This window comes from Gymnodraco acuticeps, unplaced genomic scaffold, assembly GCF_902827175.1.
Source record: "Gymnodraco acuticeps unplaced genomic scaffold, fGymAcu1.1, whole genome shotgun sequence".
Lineage (NCBI taxonomy): Eukaryota > Metazoa > Chordata > Actinopteri > Perciformes > Bathydraconidae > Gymnodraco > Gymnodraco acuticeps.
This window is the reverse complement of record NW_022989908.1, coordinates 327,958-350,575: the sequence shown is the minus strand read 5'-3', so window position 1 is coordinate 350,575 and position 22,618 is coordinate 327,958. Positions and strand designations below refer to the sequence as shown.

Sequence of the window (22,618 nt, the reverse complement as noted above, 5' to 3'; positions counted from 1 at the left end):
ACCCCCACCCCATCCCCAGAACTACACATACTGGCTATTCTGTTTCGCAACATGTTCTCTATCTAGGGCACGTCTCTACTGGGAGTTGTAGTTTTAAAAGACGTTTTCGTATTTCCCATAATAAGAAGTTGCCGGTATTAAACTGTGTACATCCCTGGAGGTTTAGGGGATAGGAAACACTCAAATTTAAAACATATAATTAATAAATGGGTGAAAATTGCTTGTGCCCATAATGGGCAGCATTAATATATATACACACATGCCAGCTAAGGTCAGAAGAGCTTTATTTAACAGCTGGTCTTATGTTTGTGACCCCTGTTGTTAATTGATAACATTACATTACATTACATTAATTGATAAGCCTGAAACATGCACTTGTCAAGGTTCAGAGACACATTTTGCAAATATGGCAGTAGCCATCAATCAGCTTAAGATAAGATATACTTTATTGATCCCAAGTTGGAACATTTGCGTTACATCAGCATGTGTAACAGTTGTAAATATGCAGTGGTGTTTATTTGTAAATCATTTAGTATAATCACACAAATTATGTGTTTTATATTTAACAATTCTGTGTTCTTTATTGATTGATTGTTCAATACCTGACAAGGTCGGAGATGAAATATCTACATACATCTTATAAGAGTATAATACATTATGTATAATATCAGTTAAAATAAGTGCTTCAACATAGTTAACATTGCTGGAGGTATGCACAAATATTGATAGATGTCTTGTAATGCACTATTGAGGAACCTGCGACCCAAGTTTTTCATTCAATGCAGAACTACACCATACTGTAGTTGAAATCTTGAAAAGGGATGTGCAAAATAGTCATTATATACAGTCTTTAATTAACTATTAGTAGAGAATAACGAGTAATGAATACTTTATAGGGATCCTATTAATATCTAATAATACAAATAATGAAATTCAATAACGTGCTTTAACCACCAGGTGTCCCTTTATATCAGCTGTGCACCTTTATGGTGTAAATACAGCCTATCTACCAATTGGATCAAATATAAAAGTCAGCCGAATTAGGGTTGATACTGCAAGGAGACGTATTGTGTGAAAAGAAATGTAAGATGTTGTTTAATGGTTGATATATTTATGATCCACGTCACGTTTTCAGTTCCTCATGTTTGTCTAGAAGTCTTCTCATCAGGGCTATATAAATACAGAACTACGGCAGATATGTAATATTTAATGCAGCCGAACCGTGTATTACAATGCCGTTATGTGATGACTTTCAAAGAGAAAAGCAAGCACACTCGGAATAAAGTATATATATTTTTTTTAAAAATGTTTTCGGTCTGTTTCCGGTATTTGTTAATGACGATGTGCTGTGAGATGTGAGACTGGAATTGCACAGGGGGAAATAACGTATCTTTAGATGCGGATTTTGTTAAACTAATATGTTTGCGCTGTGGACCAACACTATACATTGACGGAGAAGGGGGTAGCAATAAAGATAACACCATTAAACAGTTACACAACATAACAGAAATAATATCGATAGCAGCGTCCCTAGCAACCACCTTGGTAACAATGAAAACATCGCGATTTCCTGAAGTAATCTTCGTAATAACTAGAAAACTAAAGATCATGTACATCCACTGCACACATAATCTGAAATAACAACTCATATTTTCGCATCAAATGACATCAAAACGCATTTTAATGGCCAAACTAACTTTAAAATAGGCATTTTCCACCGAGAATAAAACGAAGTTCGGCCATGTTTTCTTTTTCTGCAGGGAGAAATTTGAAGATCACGTGACATAGACGCCAGCCATTGGAATGAATGGTGAAAAAAAACGGGGTTTGTCAAACAGAGCACATGGTGTAGTCCAAACGATAGCTGGGGATTCTGGGTAGTGTAGTGTCTTCTGCCATCCTTTACTCCGAAAAAATATTTGTTTCTTCGAATCGAAGGGGAAAAATACAAAAGCATTGCACACAATTTAAACCAATCAATGTTGTGTAATTAACAAGGATAATCTGGTGTTTTTTAGTCGATGAGTAGTGCAGATATCACTGTAAAATCAATCGACAGTAAGAGGAATACTTACTTCCGGGTGTACAATTCTCCGTTATCCAATGGGAATGGACGCTCACATTGCCTTTAAGGGCAGCCGACACAAACGAATGCCGTGCTTCCATGAGCGTCAAATCCCGCCGCAGATGGGAATACATTACAATCAGTTGAAAGCTATTTGCGTCCCTTTATGAAGCTGAAGGAGCCTAGGAGCGTCACAACTGGACGCCACGGACACTGACCAAACGTCGCTCCTGGACGCTTAGGGAGTGAGAGTGTGGCTAACGTTAACGTTGTGCTAGCATTCACATCTTTAGATGTAGACATCTCTTCTGATGATGTAGTGCTAGTCTAGTAGCAGCTTCACTTGTAGCTTCGGTGCTGCTAGCCTCTTTCTTCTTGTGAATTATATTCTTTTTAGAAAATAAGTCAAGCAAAAAATGTTTGCCTGCCATTATAGAGCTTTTTCGTTAGCGTTCTTGAGGGAAAGAGCTGCCGCAAAATCGGCAGCTCTTCACTGACACACCCCCACCCCGCCCCGGGGTCACGAGCGTGATGACGAATCATAATTCTTTAAGGAAATCGTTTTTATTTTGTATTATAATTACTGTGAAATGTATTATGTTTTTGTCATTATTACAACAAATACACACTTGCATCTGATAACACTGGCAATGATTTTATATTTATTAGACTATTAAAAAAAAGATCATGCTCCAAATAAGTGGGGGTACGGCGTACCCCCGCGTCCAACGCCCCACTACACCACTGGTTATAGGAGGAGCCCAGCCGGATACGTCTCTCTCACTCCTCTGGGCACTTTCTCTGCGCCAGGACCTGATGCTGCTGTCTATTTAGTTTGTTGTGTTTTAACAATAAACTATATTATTCTTATCTCTCGTCTCGCCTCCCTGCTTTATGTTACAGCCCACGAGCCGGGTTGTAACAGTGCTTTAACCACCAGGTGTCCCTTTCTATCAGCTGTGCACCGTTATAGTGTAAATACAGCCTATCTACCAATTGGATCAAATATAAAAGTCAGCCGAATTAGTGTTGATACTGCAAGGAGACGTATTGTGTGAAAATAAATGTAAGATGTTGTTTAATTGCTTATATATTTATGATCCACGTCACGTTTTGAGTTTTGGCGGCAGTTCTCCTGTTTGTCTAGAAGTCTTCTCAGCAGGGCTCTATAAATAGAGAACTACGGCAGATATGTAATATTTAATGCAGCCGAACCGTGTATTACAATGCCGTTATGTGATGACTTTCAAAGAGAAAAGCAAGCACACTCGGAATAAAGTATTATTGTATTTTTAAAAAATGTTTTCAGATTTCACATCACATAAACACCAAATCCCAGCATGCATTGTGGCTAAACCATCCAATCATCGAGCTGAGGATCTTGCCTACGTCTGTTTCCGGTTTCGTTTATGACCGATGTATTTTGTTATACACACATTCCTTCACATTTACATTTTAATTTGCATTGAAGTATTTCGTGAGGCCTTCTAACATGTTTTTAAATATAACTACGGTTGTAGTTGAATAGTTTGTAAATTAACATGAACCGAAGCTGTTGCCTGGCAACTCAATCGCACAACGTCACGTCCGTTGATTCCACATCCACACGCATGGATTAACATCGATGTAAGACATTAATGTAGCCTTTGTTTCTGCTCAAAGAGGTGTCGACCAGCTGGGGAAACAAGAAAATCGGCGTAATCGAGTTTATTTACAAAATAAATCATTACGTCGGGGTAGCATTTGCTTGGTATTTCCGGTTATTTCTCCTCTGGTTAACATGGGTTAACAATACCGTGTAGCTGTCACATTTGAAGGGACGAAATCGTGACATCTTCATGTCTCCCAGCATGGTAAATCGTCACATGTTCACGTCTTGCCGTGATATCGGGTTGCCCTGAACATACGGCCAAGGCAATACAGGAGTGGCTAAAGAAGAAGCTCATTCAGGTGATGGAGGGGCCTAGCCAGTCTCCGGACCTTAATCACATAGAAAATCTGTGGAGGGAGCTGAAGCTTCCAGGTGCCAAACATCAGCCTCAAAAGCTTCAGGATTTGGAGAGGATCTTCAGAGAGGAGTGGACCACAATCCTTCCTGAGATGTTCACAAACCTGGAGACCAGCTACAAGAAGAGTCTGACCTCTCTGTCCAACAAGGGTTTCTCCATCAAGAACTAAGAATATTCTTTCTCTCACTGTTAAACATAAACACCAAATCCCAGCATGCATTGCGGATAACCATCCAATCATCGAGCTGAGGATCTTGCCTACGTCTGTTTCCGGTTTAGTTTATGACCGATGTATTTTGTTATACACACATTCCTTCACATTTACATTTTAATTTGCATTAAAGTATTTCGTTAGGCCTTCTAACATGTTTTTAAATATAACTACGGTTCTAGTTGAATAGTTTGTAAATTAACATGAACCGAAGCTGTTGCCTGGCAACTCAATCGCACAACGTCACGTCCGTTGATTCCACATCCACACGCATGGATTAACATCGATGTAAGACATTAATGTAGCCTTTGTTTCTGCTCAAAGAGGTGTCGACCAGCTGAGGCAACAAGAACATCGCTGTAATCGAGTTTATTTACAAAATAAATCATTACGTCGGGGTAGCATTTGCTTGGTATTTCCGGTTATTTCTCCACTGGTTAACATGGGTTAACAATACCGTGTAGCTGTCACGTTTGAAGGGACGAAATCGGGACATCTTCACGTCTCCCAGCATGGTAAACCGTCACATGTTCACGTCTTGCCGTGATATCGGGTTGCACAGAACGGCTAACTCGATCAGCATCACAGGGAAACTTTGGTTATTTTGTTAGACTTTATAAAGTAAGAGTATGGATAATATCAAGATTCAGTTGAACAACTGTGTATTCAAGTGTTACATTGTGTTTATATATAACGCTGTATCCAGTCTTTAGGACCCCTCAAGCTCTTTACATGCACAACTCATCATTCAGTCAGTGGAGAGAAGCTGCAGCCTTTAATCAGTGATTTCAATATAAAGCCTGAGGGACTTATTAAGTACAAAGAAGTATTGAATGATATCCCCTCAGTGCAGAGTTCATGTTTTATCTGACACGATGTTGATCTTATTTCAGAATCAACGTTGTAACAAGAATATTTCTGTCCTTCAGGTTTTTTACTAATGTACGTGGAAAATGTGTGATACATTCAGATTCATGGGTTGAGACTGAGGAAGTTGAAACCTTAACATAACATAATGATAAATATAAACCCTTATCTCTCCTGTGAGTCTGCAACCACCTGATTCACTCTGAGAATTATTAACAACAGGGCGTGTGCTAAACTCCTCCTCAGATTACTGTTGACGTTGAAACTCTTCCTGTAAAGACGACTCGGTACATTATTCACCTCAGCACCTCCACCTGTACTCCTGCAGCTCTGAAGACTTCGGACACAAAGACAGGACATGTCTCTCGTCTCTCCATTTGGATTGTAATGCACTGAAAACTCACAAAGGTAACGTAGGCATTTTTTTAGTATGATCATATTGATTATAATGTGAGGATTAGACAAAGTGTTACTGGATTATAATGTGGTGGGTTCACTCGGTAAAAACACAATTCAACAGACATGTGATGTCACGTAAAATAGAAAAACTCATAAAAAACTCCCTGATAGCCGCTGAGAGGCTAAAAGTTGACGGTGTTTAATAAAGACGAAACCGGCTTCCAACAGGTGACCTACATACCAATGAACCACACGTAACCAATGGCGGAAGTGATAAACAACAATAATTAAACGTGATGCAAACAGAAATGAAGATGATAATAATAGAAGTAATAAGTAATGGCAAAACAAGCATTTTGGCTCCTACAACCAGGGTTCGAGTTATGTGGGAGCTGAGCTCCCATAAGGAGGGTCTAAGCTCCCACGGACGCAGTGAAATCCTATATCTGTGCGTCGCTAATACATTACCAACAACCATTATTTTAATCACAAATGATGCATGTGTCAATGTAATGAGTAGTATACGTTAACGAGGTAAATAGGTTAAAAGAAAAACATGTTTTCCAAAAGAACTACACATCTCTTGAATGACAAAATGCCTGCACTCACTGCACCTCCAAGGTGCACAATAAATGATTGCAATATATTATAGGTCTCAGATACAGAGCCTGTCTCTGATTGGCTGAAACACCAAACAGATCATTGCAGCATTACCCATAATCCCCTCTGTTTCAGCCCTGTTTCCAAAGTTCTGATGCTCTGTCTGTTACTGAAAATAAGGAGCCCCTCCCCACGCCCCTCCGAGAGACATTTGGTTACAAATAACTCAATGGTGCTCTAGGAGGAGATTCAGGTGATAAGGGGGGGGGGGGGTTCCCTTGGTTGCTGATTGGCTAATGGTTACACAAGACAAAACATCGTTATGACCTCATAAAGTGGACAAAATCTGATCAGCTCATTTTCAGACATGAAAATATGTATAGAAATGGATCAAAAAGAGAGAGCATCTTTGTTCCTGAAACTTTCAGAGTCACATGTTGATGTAGAAGAGACATGAAGAAGAGGGGACACATGTTGATGTAGAAGAGACATGAAGAAGAGGGGACACATGTTGATGTAGAAGAGACATGAAGAAGAGGGGACACATGTTGATGTAGAAGAGACATGAAGAAGAGGGACACATGTTGATGTAGAAGAGACATGAAGAACTCAGAAGAGACATAAGAAGAGGGGACACATGTTGATGTAGAAGAGACATGAAGAAGAGGGGACACATGTTGATGTAGAAGAGACATGGAGAAGAGGGGACACATGTTGATGTAGAAGAGACATGGAGAAGAGGGGACACATGTTGATGTAGAAGAGACATGAAGAAGAGGGGACACATGTTGATGAAGAAGAGACATGAAGAAGAGGGGACACAGGTGGTGAAGAAGAGACATGAAGAAGAGGGGACTAATGTTGATATAGAAGAGACATGAAAAGAGGGGACACATGTTGATGTAGAAGAGACATGAAGAAGAGGGGACACATGTTGATGTAGAAGAGACATGAAGAAGAGGGGACACATGTTGATGTAGAAGAGACATGAAGAAGAGGGGACACATGTTGATGTAGGAGAGACATGAAGAAGAGGGGACACATGTTGATGTAGAAGAGACATGAAGAAGTTAATTTTGCGTATTTACCAGTGGCGAACCGTCAGGGCCTTCAAGGTATTCAGAGAACATCCTGGAACACTCAGATAAAACAAACAAAAAATCGATTTAATTATATAAATAAAATGTATATAAAATGAATAAATGAGAATGGTATCTGTGTTGTTGATCTGTAATATTACAGTGTTACGTTGATTGGTTTGTCCTTCTCGGACCATGCACTACGCATTTCAGTGGTTTTGTGTTAGAAAAGAAAGCAACCAATCAGATCTTGTTCTGGGTCTCTGGGTCGAACATCCTTCAACCAAGGTATTCTACATCCTTGATCGAATGCCCTGGCCGTTGCACTGAATGAGAGCGTACGTTTGGACTGACAGTTTGATCAACCAATCATATATTGATTGGTAGCCAATGGGCGTGTTCTTTCAGAGTTCCCCTCGGTTCCAGGGTCCTCTAGAAGGCCCGCTAGTTAACTGGCTCGAGACAGAGGATCTAGAATTCAGTGCTTCTCAAAGTGTGGTCCGCGGACCACTGGTGGTCCGTGAGCGCCCCCTAGTGGTCCGTGAGTATATTGGTAACTTTCAACATTTGAAATAAATAAATAATAAAAGTTTTCCGCACTCTCGTGGGAATATCTCCTCAATGGAGTGAGATTAAGTTTCACTTTCGATTGCATGATATAGCCCAGATAAGCACCTTCATCACACATGTTGCCACTTGTTTTTACCATTTTCAGGCGATTTGTAAAAAACGATGTGTTTTTGGATATTTGTGGAGTTAGGTGGTCCGCGAGTGTTTTTTTATTGGTTAAGTGGTCCTTGGTGTGAAAAAGTTTGAGAAACACTGATCTATATGAATGCGACGAAGCACTTCATGGCGTTTTATTGTTTTTAATGTTGAAATGACAAGTGCAACAGGTGAAGATGAAGTTGTTGCGGAAATTGTTGTGAGTACCCTTTTCAAGACGACAATTCAGTGGAAAGACGGACATCATATGCCGGCGGGGGAGGGTGGGTGGCGGCGGCGGGGGGTGTGTGTGTGTGTCTACAGAAGGTCCACTTGAGACAGACACGGTTCGCCACTGAGGTGACCTTTAAATGTAAACCTTCACTTCTTTAATGTGTAGACTTTAACTCTATTATAATGGTAAACAAAGATGCAGAGGCCAATGCAACCTCTGGTGCAGGTGGTGATTGTATTCAGTCTGAAAGAGGTTTTCTCCATGTCAACATGATGTTACTAACTGTGTATTATCCACAGCTGCTGCTGAGCTCCAAACTCAGAGACCAACAGAGAAGTCCACAAGCAGGAGAGACGGAGAGACATCTTGTTCTACTTTGGAGTGGCAGTTATAGCATTTCTACTGTGTGTTTCTCTCGCTGTCTATGTTTCCAAAGTTTTGCATACTATATCTCCTTTTAGAATGAATACAAGCATGTAGATTACAGACAATGAGTTCCTCAGAGAATCAAACCCAAAGAGTCTGAAAACCCTCTTCAAATGAATCATTGGAGCAAAATGTTATAAAACAAGAAAGTCCAAGGTTCTCTTCATCTTCTGATTCAACTGTCAGACACGACTTTTGAGGAAGAATATATATTTGTGTGCAGCTATTATGAAAAGAAACCCCAAACATGATACGTATAGTAATCACATTACATTCTGTGAGCACTACACAAAAGGGAAAGACACTTTAAAAGATCACTGGAAATGATTCAGATGTATCCACCATGTTTTAACTAATTGATCCTTGATTGGATTTATCCATGCTGATTGTTTATAATGAACATATGACATTTTATTCTTCTATGTTAGAAGAAAAGATGCTTTGTAGGAAGAAATAAATGTAGTTGCATTACATCTAGTAGGTGGAGTCAAATAAATGCAAGTGCAGCTGAAGTTATGTAAATATATGTTAATGTGGGAACATGTGTAGAAAAACTTTACTTTCTTTTTTCCTCCATTATCCAAAATGTGGTTTGTAAAGAGTCAGGGTTTTTGTATTTGGTGTATTTTAATTGTGTTTCTCTGTATTTTACATGTTATGTGTCTTGGCCAGGTCAGCCTTGTACATGAGATTTTATCACAATGTTTTTTTTCTGGTTAAATAAAGGTTGAATACAAAAATAAAATGTTCATCTAAGTTATGTTATTCATAAATGTATTTTTTGACTTTGAGACCGTAGCCTTTAATTCTTGGACATAGCAGTTTATCAAACTGATATATAAACAAGGGTCTTACAGTCCACTAGTCAGACAGAGAACAGCAGGTTTTTAATAAGGGTCTCCAGCAGACAGACAGCTCTGAGGCCAATGAGATAGAAACATGACATCTAACAGTCAGTAAATCACGGGGTTTGTCGCAAAGCGGACAGGCATCGTCACAACAATAGCTGGGGATTGTGGGTAGTGTAGTCTCTTGGCGCTCCACATTTCAGAGAAAACAAGTTGTTTCTCAGAATTGAACGGGAAAACACAAAAGCACTGCACACAATTTAAAACTATCAATGTCGTTTAATTAACAAAGGTAATCTGGTGTTTTTGAGTCGATGAGTAGTGGAGATATCACCGTCAAATCAATCGACAGTAAGGAGAATACTTACTTCCGGGTGTACAAACTCTCCGTTATCCAATGAGAATGGTACGCTCACATTGCCTTTAAGAGCTGCCGACATAAATGAATGCGGTGCTTCCATGAGCGTCAAATACCGCAGCCGATGGGAATACATTGCAATCAGTTGAAAGTTATTTGCCGTCCCTTTATGAAGCTGAAGGAGCCTCGGCGCGTCCCAACTGCACGCCACGGGTCCCTGACCAAGCGTCGCTCCTGGACGTTTAGGGAGTGAGAGCGTGTTGCCTCATCATATAACTTTGTGTGGGGCCTCAAGTTGGCCAAGGACGGCACTGTGTAATGTCTACATATTATGTATTGTTAACATTGCTAACTGTAAACTGTTCCTCTGATTAGGTCATGTATGTGTGGTCAACAGAGGGGGTGAGGTTTTGAATACTGTGTCTGAGGGGTATCTGGATATCCCATTGTCTTGTATTGAGGGTTTTGCATACAGTGCCAGAGGGGGTATCAGCTGGCCTCCCAAGAATGATCTTGTAATGTAAATCTGCTTTGATGTCCTCTTATAAAGAGAGCCTGTTTCACTCAGAACAGCACGTGCTCTCTGGTGAGACGTCATACTTGCAAGTATAAAGGTCCTTATTGCTTTTAATACGAATATTGTGTTGCTGTACAGTATACATGTGTGTTTGTGCTACTCTAATATCATGATTTTATAGTACAGTCTAACTTACATTACATTTTATATTTAGCATTGTTTGTGGTTCGTGTCCTTGCCACTGTAGATATCTATGAACTGTTTATTTGTATTGTTTTTATATTATTATGTTTATAGTATACTTCTTTACACTTTTTAAAGATTGAAAGATGTTAATGCTGCTGTAACAACACCATTTCCCTCAATAAAGTATATATTTCTTATACTCAGGCTTGACATCACTGCAATTACGATTTCGAACTGCAGCTCTATGCTGTGTTTACTTTCTGTAGTGAAAGTATTTCCAATACTTTTTTTGGTCCAAAGTTTTAAACATTCTTTTACGCTTGCATGACTGACATCTCTTTCATTTCACGAGGATAGACTCGTTTTTAATGTTTCCCAAGTGTTGTAACCATAGGATACCCTGATGTGTGAAGTCACTTCAATTCACAACACCTTTCTTTTTAAGACCTGCCGTTCTGTTTCTCGTGCGATTGCATCTTACTTTTTGGACTTGTTCCCATCAGGCATTGGGCCGTTGTATCTCGTTGTCTGGTGGGCCAAAGGTAAACATAATAGTTGGCGCAGAGACATGAGTTCGCTGAATAAATACTGTAGACATACAGATATAACATGACACAGATATCATATAAAACACTCACAGGAACATATTACTGCAGCATCAACTTTCAGTAGTTCCTCCTCCTCTCCAGGGTGTCTCATAAGGACAGCCTGAACGAAGACAGATTGTGATTGGACTTGCGTACGCCACCCTGCTGTGTTTGTAGCTGTTATGATCAGATCTGAAGGTAAACATTGACCCGCGGTGTGTGTGAATAAGCTGTAGGATCAAGTTAATAATAAGCCTCATTCAGTCCTAAGTCACTGACTTCTGCTGTAACTGAAGTACAATGTCAGGTACTTCAGTTTCCATGTTATGCTACTTTATACTTGAACTTTCCACTACATTCAAAAGGGAAATAATGACATGTTACTCCACTACATTTATTTAACAGTGTTAGCAAAACACATCTCTAAAAATTAAAACTAGTCGACTAACTCTTTAAGTCACAAGAGTCAATTATTTAAATATTTGATAGGTCAAAGGTGACAGTAACCAATGGCTGCTGACACTGATGACCTCAGGCCATGTTCAGGGCACAGGAAGTTGTTTAGGTTTTTCACAATAAAAGAAGAACATGAAAAATCGGAATATATATATTTCCATGAGGTGCCCATCATCAGTGAATGCATGCAATACACTGATGGTACCTTAACTGCATTTATATAGTGCCTTTTCATTGATCGCGGCCCCTCAAAGTGCTCATTGAATATCATTAGCACTCACTCATTTAAGGATAAATAATAGATTACATTTGTATAGGGCCTTTCAAGGAACCCAAGGCCGCTTTACATGGTGAACAAACAAACAAGAGGGGCTAATAATAAAGTAAACATGTATTAAATAGCAGTAGGAGTGGAAGCAGGGGGACGGTGGGTTAGGGGTCAAAGGCCACGGTGAACAGGTGAGTTTTTAATGAAGACTTTTGCGGATCTCTGCAGGAAGTGCGTTCCAGATGGTGGGGGCGTGTCATAAGATGATTGGTTAAAGGGGACATATCAGCAACACTGAACGCCATGTTAGTCTCTTCTGTCTGCAGCTGCTTCTTGCTAAGAGGGAGTTGTGTTGAGAAACGTCTCCTTCTTGTTAACTTTAAATAAAGTCTTTAAAACGCCTCTTGGATCAGCCTCTTCACATGAACACAGTTTTTCTGAGAAACTCATGACTTTTAGAGGTTCCCAAACTGTTTCTGTCAGGCCCCCAGTGGGTAATGGGAAATATTAACCATTATTTAACCCAAACCCGGTTCCCACGTAGATTGGTAGGATTTATAGTATTTTTAATAACGAGATAATAAGAATGACCCACATTCAGTCAGATCAGTGCAGACTGTTTACTGACTCTCCTGCTGTGACTGATCACTCAGAGTTGGAAAGTAACTGCACAAATATGACGTACTTGTACTTTACTTGAGTATTTCCATTGTCTGTATACTTCTACTCCAAAACATTTACTTAACAGCTTTAGCTTCTGGGAACCAAATGCATCTCTAAAAACAGTGGACTAACTGTTTGAGTTATAAAAGACTCCAATTATTTAAATATTTTACAAAAGGTTTGTCTCCATGCTACTTCATGCAGCAATATTATCTATAAATGTCACATATATTAATATAATTACACATAGAGGCAATTTTTCTGCACAATGATTACTTTAGGACTTTAACTTGTGATGAAGTATTTTGACAGTAATGTATTGGTACTTTTTCTGAAGTGAAGTATCAGAACACTTCTTCCACCTCTGCAGTGTACTTGTGGAAGAAGTGTTCAGGATGCGAAACCAGTTTGAAAATAACCACACAGAGCTGATGTCGACATAATGCACTTCTGCTTTTGTGAAAAATGTCAGTTCAGTTCAGGTGGAAAACACAGAATTCATGTTGTCCTGATTGACATTTTTAAAAGTCTTCACTGACACAGAGAGCAGTGCACTTGAGCCAACAAGGAGAGCCATAAGCTGCAAAAACTGTGTTTGCAGGGGAAGACGTAACAGCTACACAAACAACTACAATTCATTTCAACATAGAGAAGTTATATTAAACATAAATTGCTATTATATTGTCTGCTATATTGATGCCTTAGACTGTATCCTACACTACTCGTTTCCTTTGTGGTTAGACGGCAATGAGAGTGAACAAATCACGAGAAGAGGTAAACAAAGAAAAAAGAGATGGGAGGGGGCTATTATTATACATATTGGTTTATTATAACCCATGGTGAATAATATTAACATTTATTCAGCTGCATATCTGTGATCTTCTGTTATATTTAAAAAGTGCTATTTGTATCGATTTAATTTAGAAAAGAAGCTCTATGAAGCGACTTCTGCAAATCCATTCAGTGTGACAGCAGATCTGAGTCTGTGCTCATGTAATGTCACAATATGGATCTACAGAAGCTCATGAAGCGAATCGACAGTGGTTTGGGTCCTGGTTCAGTTATAAGAAAATATAATACAATGTTAATATCTGGCGCCACCTAGTGTCAGACGATGACTGTCCTCTGGTTGCTCTTTAATAAATGCTGTGATAAGACAGACTGTCATTTTCTAATAGTGACTGTGTGTGTGTGTGTGTGTGTGTGTGTGTGTGTGTGTGTGTGTGTGTGTGTGTGTGTGTGTGTGTGTGTGTGTGTGTGTGTGTGTGTGTGTGTGTGTGTGTTGTGTGTGTGTGTGTGTGTGTGTGTGTGTGTGTGTCCTCTCACCAGGAAAAGATGATCTTCCTCATCCTGCTGCTCCTCTTCCTCACCCCCTGTGTCTCTGGTTAGTTCCTAAGACTGAAGATTAAAGTTTTGTTTCTCTTTTTTTATAAATCAGCATCTTTGAGCCCTTGAGTCAGAAGAGGTTTAGTGCAAGGCCTTCATACAAGAGAACAAACACAGAGTGACACTTTTATTGTATTCAGCATGTTGTGAAGAAAGGTAAGTGTTTAGTATATAATGTAACAAAGCATCTAATATTCTTCTGTTCCTTTGATTCCCAGCTTTGCTATAAATAAGAGCACAATGTTACTGAATGAAGCGTTCAGCTCCAGAACAGACACTTCCCTCAGATCCATTTCTACCTTCTGTCACCTGTATGCTAAGGACCGACCCTCAGTCCTGCTTGAACTACGTGAAGGCGATGAACTCCCAGAGTCTCAGGATCCACAGTTTGCAGGACGAGTCCAGTGGGACAAAGACGTCCTCACAGAAGGACGCCTCACACTTCATGTCTCCAGACTCAGGACCAGTGACTCTGGGTTTTATGTGTGTGACATACTCGTCAGACCTGATGGGAGTAACTCTAGGAGATGCTGGCTCAACGTCACTGGTGAGTAAACTCCATTCATCTTTAATAATGTTAAACTCTCAGGGTGTTCGTGTCACGATTCTTGTGTTATGTCACGTTTTTAGTTTTGTATTGGGTTTATTTTTGCTGTTCTGTTCTCCCTGGCCCTTTCTCATTTCTCTAACTCCCCTCCTCGACTCCTATCCTCGACTCCCCTCCTCAACTCCTATCCTCGAGACTTAGTCCCGCCCACAGGAGATGCGAATGGAGGAGTCGAGGAGGGGAGCCGAGGAGAGAGGAGAGGAAGCAGCAGGCGGTTAGAGAAAAGAGAACTCCTCTCCTCTGAGCGGTCATTTTAAAGAGACGTCCATTAATGATGACAGGAGGCACAGCAGCCTCTGTCTGATGGACAGATGTGTTCATGACCACTTATATATTTACTTTAATTCATTCACAGTGCGGTATAATGAGACAATAACAGGCTACAGATGTGGACACATACACACACACACACACACACATATATTTATTTATATAAATATATACCATTTCAGAATCAAACAGAGCACTCTCATAATAACGTAACACTCTCAGAGACTGGATATATATCCCCCCCCCTCTCTGGTCGCTACAATGAGGGAAATAAATTACCGGCCAAAAGTAACCTACACACTGTACCACACACACCTACAGCTCCTAAAACATATTATCAGGCTACAGCCGTTGTGTATTTTATTATGTGAAGCACTAAATGATTTTAGAAAAATATCGACTCTTTGTTTGTAGATATCTACTAAACTAAGCAAATGCAGAGAGTAATGTAGGCCTGTTATACTGAGTGATATATATTATACACACTGCTCTGCTTTCTGCACGGACCTCACAGCTGTTCTCACTCTAAATATCGAGTCGCGATGAAAGCAGTTAATAAAATAATATCCAGGGGATGCATGCAGAGCTGTGATTGGCTGAAATAAGTCCGGCCGTGCGTCACGACTCTTTGAAACATCTCTGTTGCCAGAAATGCATCCACGAAGGAGCCGTGGAGGACCCATCAGTGTATCCTCGATTAGAGCTCCTCCAGAGAGCCTCCTCGACGCTCGATCCTCAGTCCTCGAAGTGCATTTAGAGAAATGAGATGTCCTTCAACATGGCGCGGTAGAATTAATTTCCGGGTCACTACTGGAGGAGTCGAGGAGTCGAGGAGTCGAGGAGGGGGATTTGATGAAATGAGAAAGGGCCCCTGTCATGTTTTCCTCCTTGTCTGGTCCCTGTGTTCTGTCCTCCCTGTCGTTAGTTTCCCTGGTGTCTAGTTGTCTGATCGTGTTCACCTGTTGCCCTTGTGTTTCTCCTCCCCTGCCCGGCTGTTTCTCGTCTCGTGATTACCCCTCCCTGTATTTAGTCTCTTCCTGTGTTCAGTGTTGGTTCGTCTTTTGTTGGTGACTGAGTTCACCGGGGAGTGTTCTGTTTGTCCAATTGATATTATTATCCTTGAAATAAAGGTGTTATCTGCATTTGGGTCCCGCTTGCTTCACTCAACCTTAACAGTACGAGAACCTGAGCATTTTCTTTATCAGGGAAATGTCTTTGACACAGAGTTGTTTGGTGTTTTTACAGCAGCGACAAATAGGAACAAACCTGAGACTCCCAACACAGGAAGACGGGGAAGGATTGGCCTCTACTCAGCGTTAACACTGGTTTCTGTTCTACTTGCTCTGTGTGGCTGTGTGCTTCTTAACTTCAGACGACAAGCAGCCAGTGAAGAAGGTTCAGACTCAGGGGCAGGTAACAGTTCAGCAGGTGGACCAACAGAAACAGTTCGACACTATCTGTTACATTAATGCTCATCTATAGATATTTTCACACTCCTGCACAATACTGACTCTTTAGATCTGCAGCGCTCTGACACTTTACTTCAGGTATACTGTACATCTTATCGCTCTTTCGTTGAGAGATAAACTAAAATGACCAAATGGGATTTCTGAGAGAATCTGTTCCAATCAAAAGTCTTTCTAATGTGATTTATTTATAGGCTGGAATCTCTGCTGCATTCTGAAATATTTAACACATATTGCACCTCCTGTCATTTGGTCCATATTTATGTTTGTGTAACACATAGCTGTGAGGTCTATCCACAGCATTTGTAAAGTTATTCAGTATTTGTAATTAACTGTAATCTTTCCTATCGGAGGTGCTCTCTCAGTCTCTGTATCGTTGCTGCTATTTGTCAGCTTCAGTCTTGACAAATATTTTTTTTGAAGTTACATGTTTTGCATAGTAAATATGTGTAGTTGTAGAATATTTTGTTTTGTTTTTAATAAGCTTTATTGGACATCTGCAGGCAGACCTACCTAAAGTTGTTTTCATTCTGAATGCCTATTTGTTTATTGTGAGATGTTTGAAAGCCATGTTGTTTTGTACATTTACAAATAAATCTTTTAAATATACAGAGTGGTGTAATGTAACTTAGAACATATACTCAAGTTCTGTACTTAAGTAAGAAATGTGAGTGTTTTTATACTTTTACTCACTACATTAATGTATCAGGCTCTTGAACAAATCGAATGGGGGGCAATCATTTACCACGGGGGGCACACACTGCCGTCAACAACCAACACACAAACACCAACGCAGCTTCCATTTGAAAACATGCTGTGAAGTCTCTGGTCTTTCACACGCAGCCTGTAATGGTTTGTTTTTAGTAATCCAGCAGACCATGCAGAACCAATGAGAGCAGCAGCTACAACATTATCCATCCATCCATCCATCTTCTCCCGCTTATCCGTGGTCGGGTCGCGGGGGTAGCAGTTCCAGCAGAGAGCCCCACACTTTCTTTTCCCCGGCGACATCAACCAGCTCTGACTGGGGGATCCCAAGGCGCTCCCAGGCCAGCGAAGAGATATAATCCCTCCACCTGGTCCTAGGTCTACCCCTTGGTCTCCTCCCAGCTGGACGTGCCTGGAACACCTCCCGAGGGAGGCGCCCAGGTGGCATCCTAACTAGGTGCCCAAACCACCTCAACTGGCTCCTTTCGACGCGAAGGAGGAGCGGCTCAACTCCGAGTCCCTCCCTGATGACCGAACTTCTCACCTTATCCCTAAGGGAGACACCAGCCACCCTGCGGAGAAAACCCATCTCGGCCGCTTGTATCCGCGATCTCGTTCTTTCGGTCATGACCCATCCTTCATGACCATAGGTGAGGGTAGGAACGAAAATGGCCCGGTAGACAGAGAGCTTTGCCTTCTGGCTCAGCTCCCTTTTCGTCACAACGGTGCAGTAAAGCGACTGCAGTACCGCTCCCGCTGCTCCGATTCTCCGGCCCATCTCACGCTCCATTGTTCCCTCACTCGAGAACAAGACCCCGAGATACTTGAACTCCTTCACTTGGGGTAAGGACTCATTCCCTACTTGGAGTGGACAGTCCATCGGTTTCCTGCTGAGAACCATGGCCTCAGATTTGGAGGTGCTGATCCTCATCCCAGCCGCTTCACACTCGGTTGCGAACCGATCCAGTGAGTGCTGAAGGTCGCAGATATACAAGTAAAATACATTTTAATGTGAAATGAACTGAATGAAACTAAAGCAAACATTTAAAATGTAAAAAAGTAGAAACATCAAATGAAATGTATGAAGGCTGTAATTATCATGTATTTCAGATAGATGTTTCTGCTGATGCTTCTCTGCTGTCGTTCTGCACCTGTCCACCAGGTGTCCTCATTTCACATCCTGCAGTGGAGACAGTGATTGAACACTTTGTAATAACACCTGTCTCTACTGTGAAACTCTCACTGCCTCAACAAACACGTGTTTCCAGTTCAATCTGAACCTTAGTCTCTGTCTGTTCATATCTCACTTAGAGCTGAAACTCCTGATGTAAGAAAGAAGTGAAACATGTAAAGGTTTGAGTGGAGTATTAATCAGTCGATCAAAGTTGAACTCACTTCTGAAATCTCTGCTATTAATGAATATAGGAGTCAATGGGGCCGTTGGTTGGTGCTCCTGTTACTGCGAGGCTCACAGCTCTGCATGTGTACGTCCCTTTGATTCCACAGACTTTGTTGGAAAGAGGACACTTTTATACGTTCTTCAGTCAAATGAAGTACAAAGAGCAACAACTGTGGAAGTTAGTTTTTACATTATTTATTCAATTTATATATTATTTAATTCATTTACTTTTTTTTTTTTATTTAATTGTTATTAATAGTTTATTTCCTAATTAATATAACATTGAAATAATATTATAAAAAATATATTACTTTTGTATTAATTATGTATTCTTTAACAGGGACAGTTTACATACATAACAAATATCTGATGGGCTTTTTATTTTATTAAATCCCTGCAAATATCCAACCATCCTTTTACAGTTTGCATCAACATATAAATACACCACGAATTAAAACATGTATTGTAATGATTATAACCAGAAACGCTGCACGGCTGAAGGAGGCAGCGATCAGTCTGTGTCCGGTGAGGAGCGTGCACGAGGTGGGTGTGCATGTGTGGACTAGTTGTTTCTCCAGCTCTCTGGTTGAGCAGCAGCTGTGGAGAATACAGTTAGTGACATCATGTGGACATGGAGAAAGCCTCTTTTCATACAATGTTACAATCTGTTAATGACCTACATATTTATTTACCATTTCACATAGAGCTACCATCTGCATATGTTTTTAAATACAGCACTTCTACTGAGGTTACTCACCAGTGACGCTGAGCCAGCATCTCCTAGAGTTACTCCCATCAGGTGTGCGTATGGCACACACATAAAACCCAGAGTCACTGGTCCTGAGTCTGGAGACATGAAGTGTGAGGCGTCCTTCTTTGAGGACGTCTTTGTCCCACTGGACTCGTCCTGCAAACTGTGGATCCTGAGACTCTGGGAGTTCATCAGCTTTGTATCGATGAAACAGGACGTAGGGTCTGCTCTCAGTAGACATCTCACAGTAGATAGAAATGGATCTGAAGTTAGTGTCTGTTCTGGAGCTGAAGGTGTGGGTGAAGGGTGTGGTTGCTAATTGGATCAGCCTTCAGACAGAAACAGGGACTCTCATTAATAATGAAAACTGTATTCCTGTATTGTTCATGAAACTGGAAGCTCTTTCTCCACAGAATGCTGTGTAAAAAGCATTTTCCCTGGATGTATCTTTTGTAGTTTAACCAATAGGATACCCCGGATGAAACCTTTGAAAGTGGAGAGATCTCATGAGTCTGGAGACAGCAGGATTCACAGCATCCCTCAATGATTGGTCCCTGAACTGCACTATCATATGTTACATCTAAACAGCTGTTCACATCAATAAGCAGGCAGTGGATCTCCTTCTCTCTGATTGGCTGATTGCAGTCGTTCAATATCAACAGTCCGCTCTTATTAATAAAGCAAAGGTTCCCATTGGTCACCTTTCCCTGACACATGCGCATTAGAACCCCCCCTTCAGTTTACTGCCTCCTGATTGGTCCGTGTGTTTTTAGTTTCACTTTCAAGACTTGGCAGGAATTCAAGGCAGCTGCAGTGTTCATGAAGCAGAGAGACGTGAGGACGAACAATAGTGTTAAAGAATAAACACCTTTATTATAACACAAAGGAATAACATATTTTAACACCAAGAAGTCGATCCAATACGACATTTCCAAATATTTCCTCATGTAGGACATTCAAAGCAGATTGTGTCACTTTTAAGTGAAAAAGTAAATACAATTGATTCATTTATAATGTGTAACATTTGAACATGACATTAAATGCAGCATGGTAACAATATCCATGTACACAAAGGGGTTGATGACCTTACAGCTGAATGATCAAACTCAGTGAAAACTGAAATAAATAAGTATAAAAATGACACTTTACAGAGGTTACACTGAGCTCTTTCCTGACTCAGATGTTGGAGAGTCTCACTTCATGCTCAGATTCAGATGGAGATATGTTAGTCTGGATGGTTTGTTCCTCTGATGAACTCTCCATCTGTATGACTGCAATGTAGGTTCTTCTCTTAAATCTAGGAATACAAACTTTCCAAATGCTGACAACAAAGAGAACCAGAACAGCTGCTGACACTCCAACGGTAACCCAAAAACCTGTCCAACTCTCTGCTTGAGGACTCTCTGTTGGTCCCTGAGGTTCGAGCTCTTCAGCAGCTGTGGAAAAGGACAGAAAATAACATGAGGAACCATTTTAGTGTTAATATATAACAGGTCTAATCTACGTTAAATAATCTGAGGTTTCTATAAGTGCTGCCTTACGGAGCCTCTATGGATGTGACATTTAAATCTACTTTGACTTCCTGACTTCTACTGAGGTTACTCACCAGTGACGTTGAGCCAGCATCTCCTAGAGTTACTCCCATCAGGTCTGACGAGTATGTCACACACATAAAACCCAGAGTCATTGGTCCTGAGTCTGGAGACATGAAGTGTGAGGCGTCCTTCTGTGAGGACGTCTTTGTCCCACTGGACTCGTCCTGAAAACTGTGGATCCTGAGACTCTGGGGATTCAACACCTTGATGCAGATGAAACAGGACTGAGTACCTGCCTTCAGTAAACAACTGACAGAAGGTAGAAATGGATCTGAGGGAAGTGTCTCTTCTGGTGTTGAAGGTCCACTCCAGGGTGATGTTCTGGTTCTCCTCTGCGTGATAGGAAGTCTGAGTCACATTCACTACAAATGTTCCTGTGGATGAGACACAGAGGGACTCTTTAAACTGCAGCTATGTTTCTGTGGAGGAGACACAGAGGGACTCTTTAAACTGCAGCTATGTTCCTGTGGAGGAGACACAGAGGGACTCTTTAAACTGCAGCTATGTTCCTGTGGAGGAGACACAGAGGGACTCTTTAAACTGCAGCTATGTTCCTGTGGAGGAGACACAGAGGGACTCTTTAAACTGCAGCTATGTTCCTGTGGAGGAGACACAGAGGGACTCTTTAAACTGCAGCTATGTTCCTGTGGAGGAGACACAGAGGGACTCTTTAAACTGCAGCTATGTTCATGTGGAGGAGACACAGAGGGACTCTTTAAACTGCAGCTATGTTCCTGTGGAGGAGACACAGAGGGACTCTTTAAACTGCAGCTATGTTCCTGTGGAGGAGACACAGAGGGACTCTTTAAACTGCAGCTATGTTCATGTGGAGGAGACACAGAGGGACTATTTAAACTGCAGCTAAGTTCCTGTGGAGGAGACACAGAGGGACTCTTTAAACTGCAGCTATGTTCATGTGGAGGAGACACAGAGGGACTCTTTAAACTGCAGCTATGTTCATGTGGAGGAGACACAGAGGGACTCTTTAAACTGCAGCTATGTTCCTGTGGAGGAGACACAGAGGGACTCTTTAAACTGCAGCTATGTTCCTGTGGAGGAGACACAGAGGGACTCTTTAAACTGCAGCTATGTTCATGTGGAGGAGACACAGAGGGACTCTTTAAACTGCAGCTATGTTCCTGTGGAGGAGACACAGAGGGACTCTTTAAACTGCAGCTATGTTCCTGTGGAGGAGACACAGAGGGACTCTTTAAACTGCAGCTATATGTTCCTGTGGAGGAGACACAGAGGGACTCTTTAAACTGCAGCTATGTTTCTGTGGAGGAGACACAGAGGGACTCTTTAAACTGCAGCTATGTTCATGTGGAGGAGACACAGAGGGACTATTTAAACTGCAGCTAAGTTCCTGTGGAGGAGACACAGAGGGACTCTTTAAACTGCAGCTATGTTCATGTGGAGGAGACACAGAGGGACTCTTTAAACTGCAGCTATGTTCATGTGGAGGAGACACAGAGGGACTCTTTAAACTGCAGCTATGTTCCTGTGGAGGAGACACAGAGGGACTCTTTAAACTGCAGCTATGTTCCTGTGGAGGAGACACAGAGGGACTCTTTAAATAAACTAACTGAAGCTGACCAGAGACAGAGGTCTCCTCAGGTGAGGAAGAGTTTTAGGGTATGAGGGAACATAAAGAAGAAAAGGACTATTTTACTTTTTTATTCAGCATGTTAAGAAAAAGCCAAAATGTTGAGTAAAATATAAATCTTTCAATTTGAGGGCAGTTATTAGGAAACATGTATCAGAAAAAACAGTTAAGCTTTTAAAGTGTAATGATTGAGAATAAACATTGAACTTTTAAGAATAAACTACTTTTGTCAGAGAATATACTGAAAGCTCCACTTCTTGACATTTTGATTTAAAAAAGCTAAATAAATCAGAATCCCCCTCCTCAGTGTTGACCCTCTTTTCTTGCTCTAATAGTGTTCCACACCAAAGA

At 41.0% G+C, this 22,618-nt stretch overlaps 2 protein-coding genes across 9 annotated transcripts in view; one reads left to right on the top strand and one right to left on the bottom strand.

Annotated features, from left to right (window-relative positions):
• Positions 1-22,618, top strand: part of LOC117540834 (myelin-oligodendrocyte glycoprotein-like) — a 122,388-nt gene that overhangs the window by 55,352 nt on the left and 44,418 nt on the right. The gene's annotated exons all lie outside the window — the stretch shown is intronic.
• Positions 1-22,618, bottom strand: part of LOC117540748 — a 118,010-nt gene that overhangs the window by 64,703 nt on the left and 30,689 nt on the right. For 5 of the 7 annotated variants that reach the window (XM_034207594.1, XM_034207603.1, XM_034207575.1 and 2 more), the window contains 2 exons: positions 20,673-21,035; positions 19,914-20,502 (listed from right to left, as the gene is read on the bottom strand). In XM_034207594.1, the coding sequence (XP_034063485.1) occupies positions 20,243-20,502; positions 20,673-21,035 (623 nt within the window). In that variant the 3' untranslated portion in view covers positions 19,914-20,242. Of the gene's footprint in view, positions 1-19,913; positions 20,503-20,672; positions 21,036-22,618 lie in introns of those variants that run through there. The other 2 variants (XM_034207612.1, XM_034207566.1) reach the window with 2 other exon arrangements.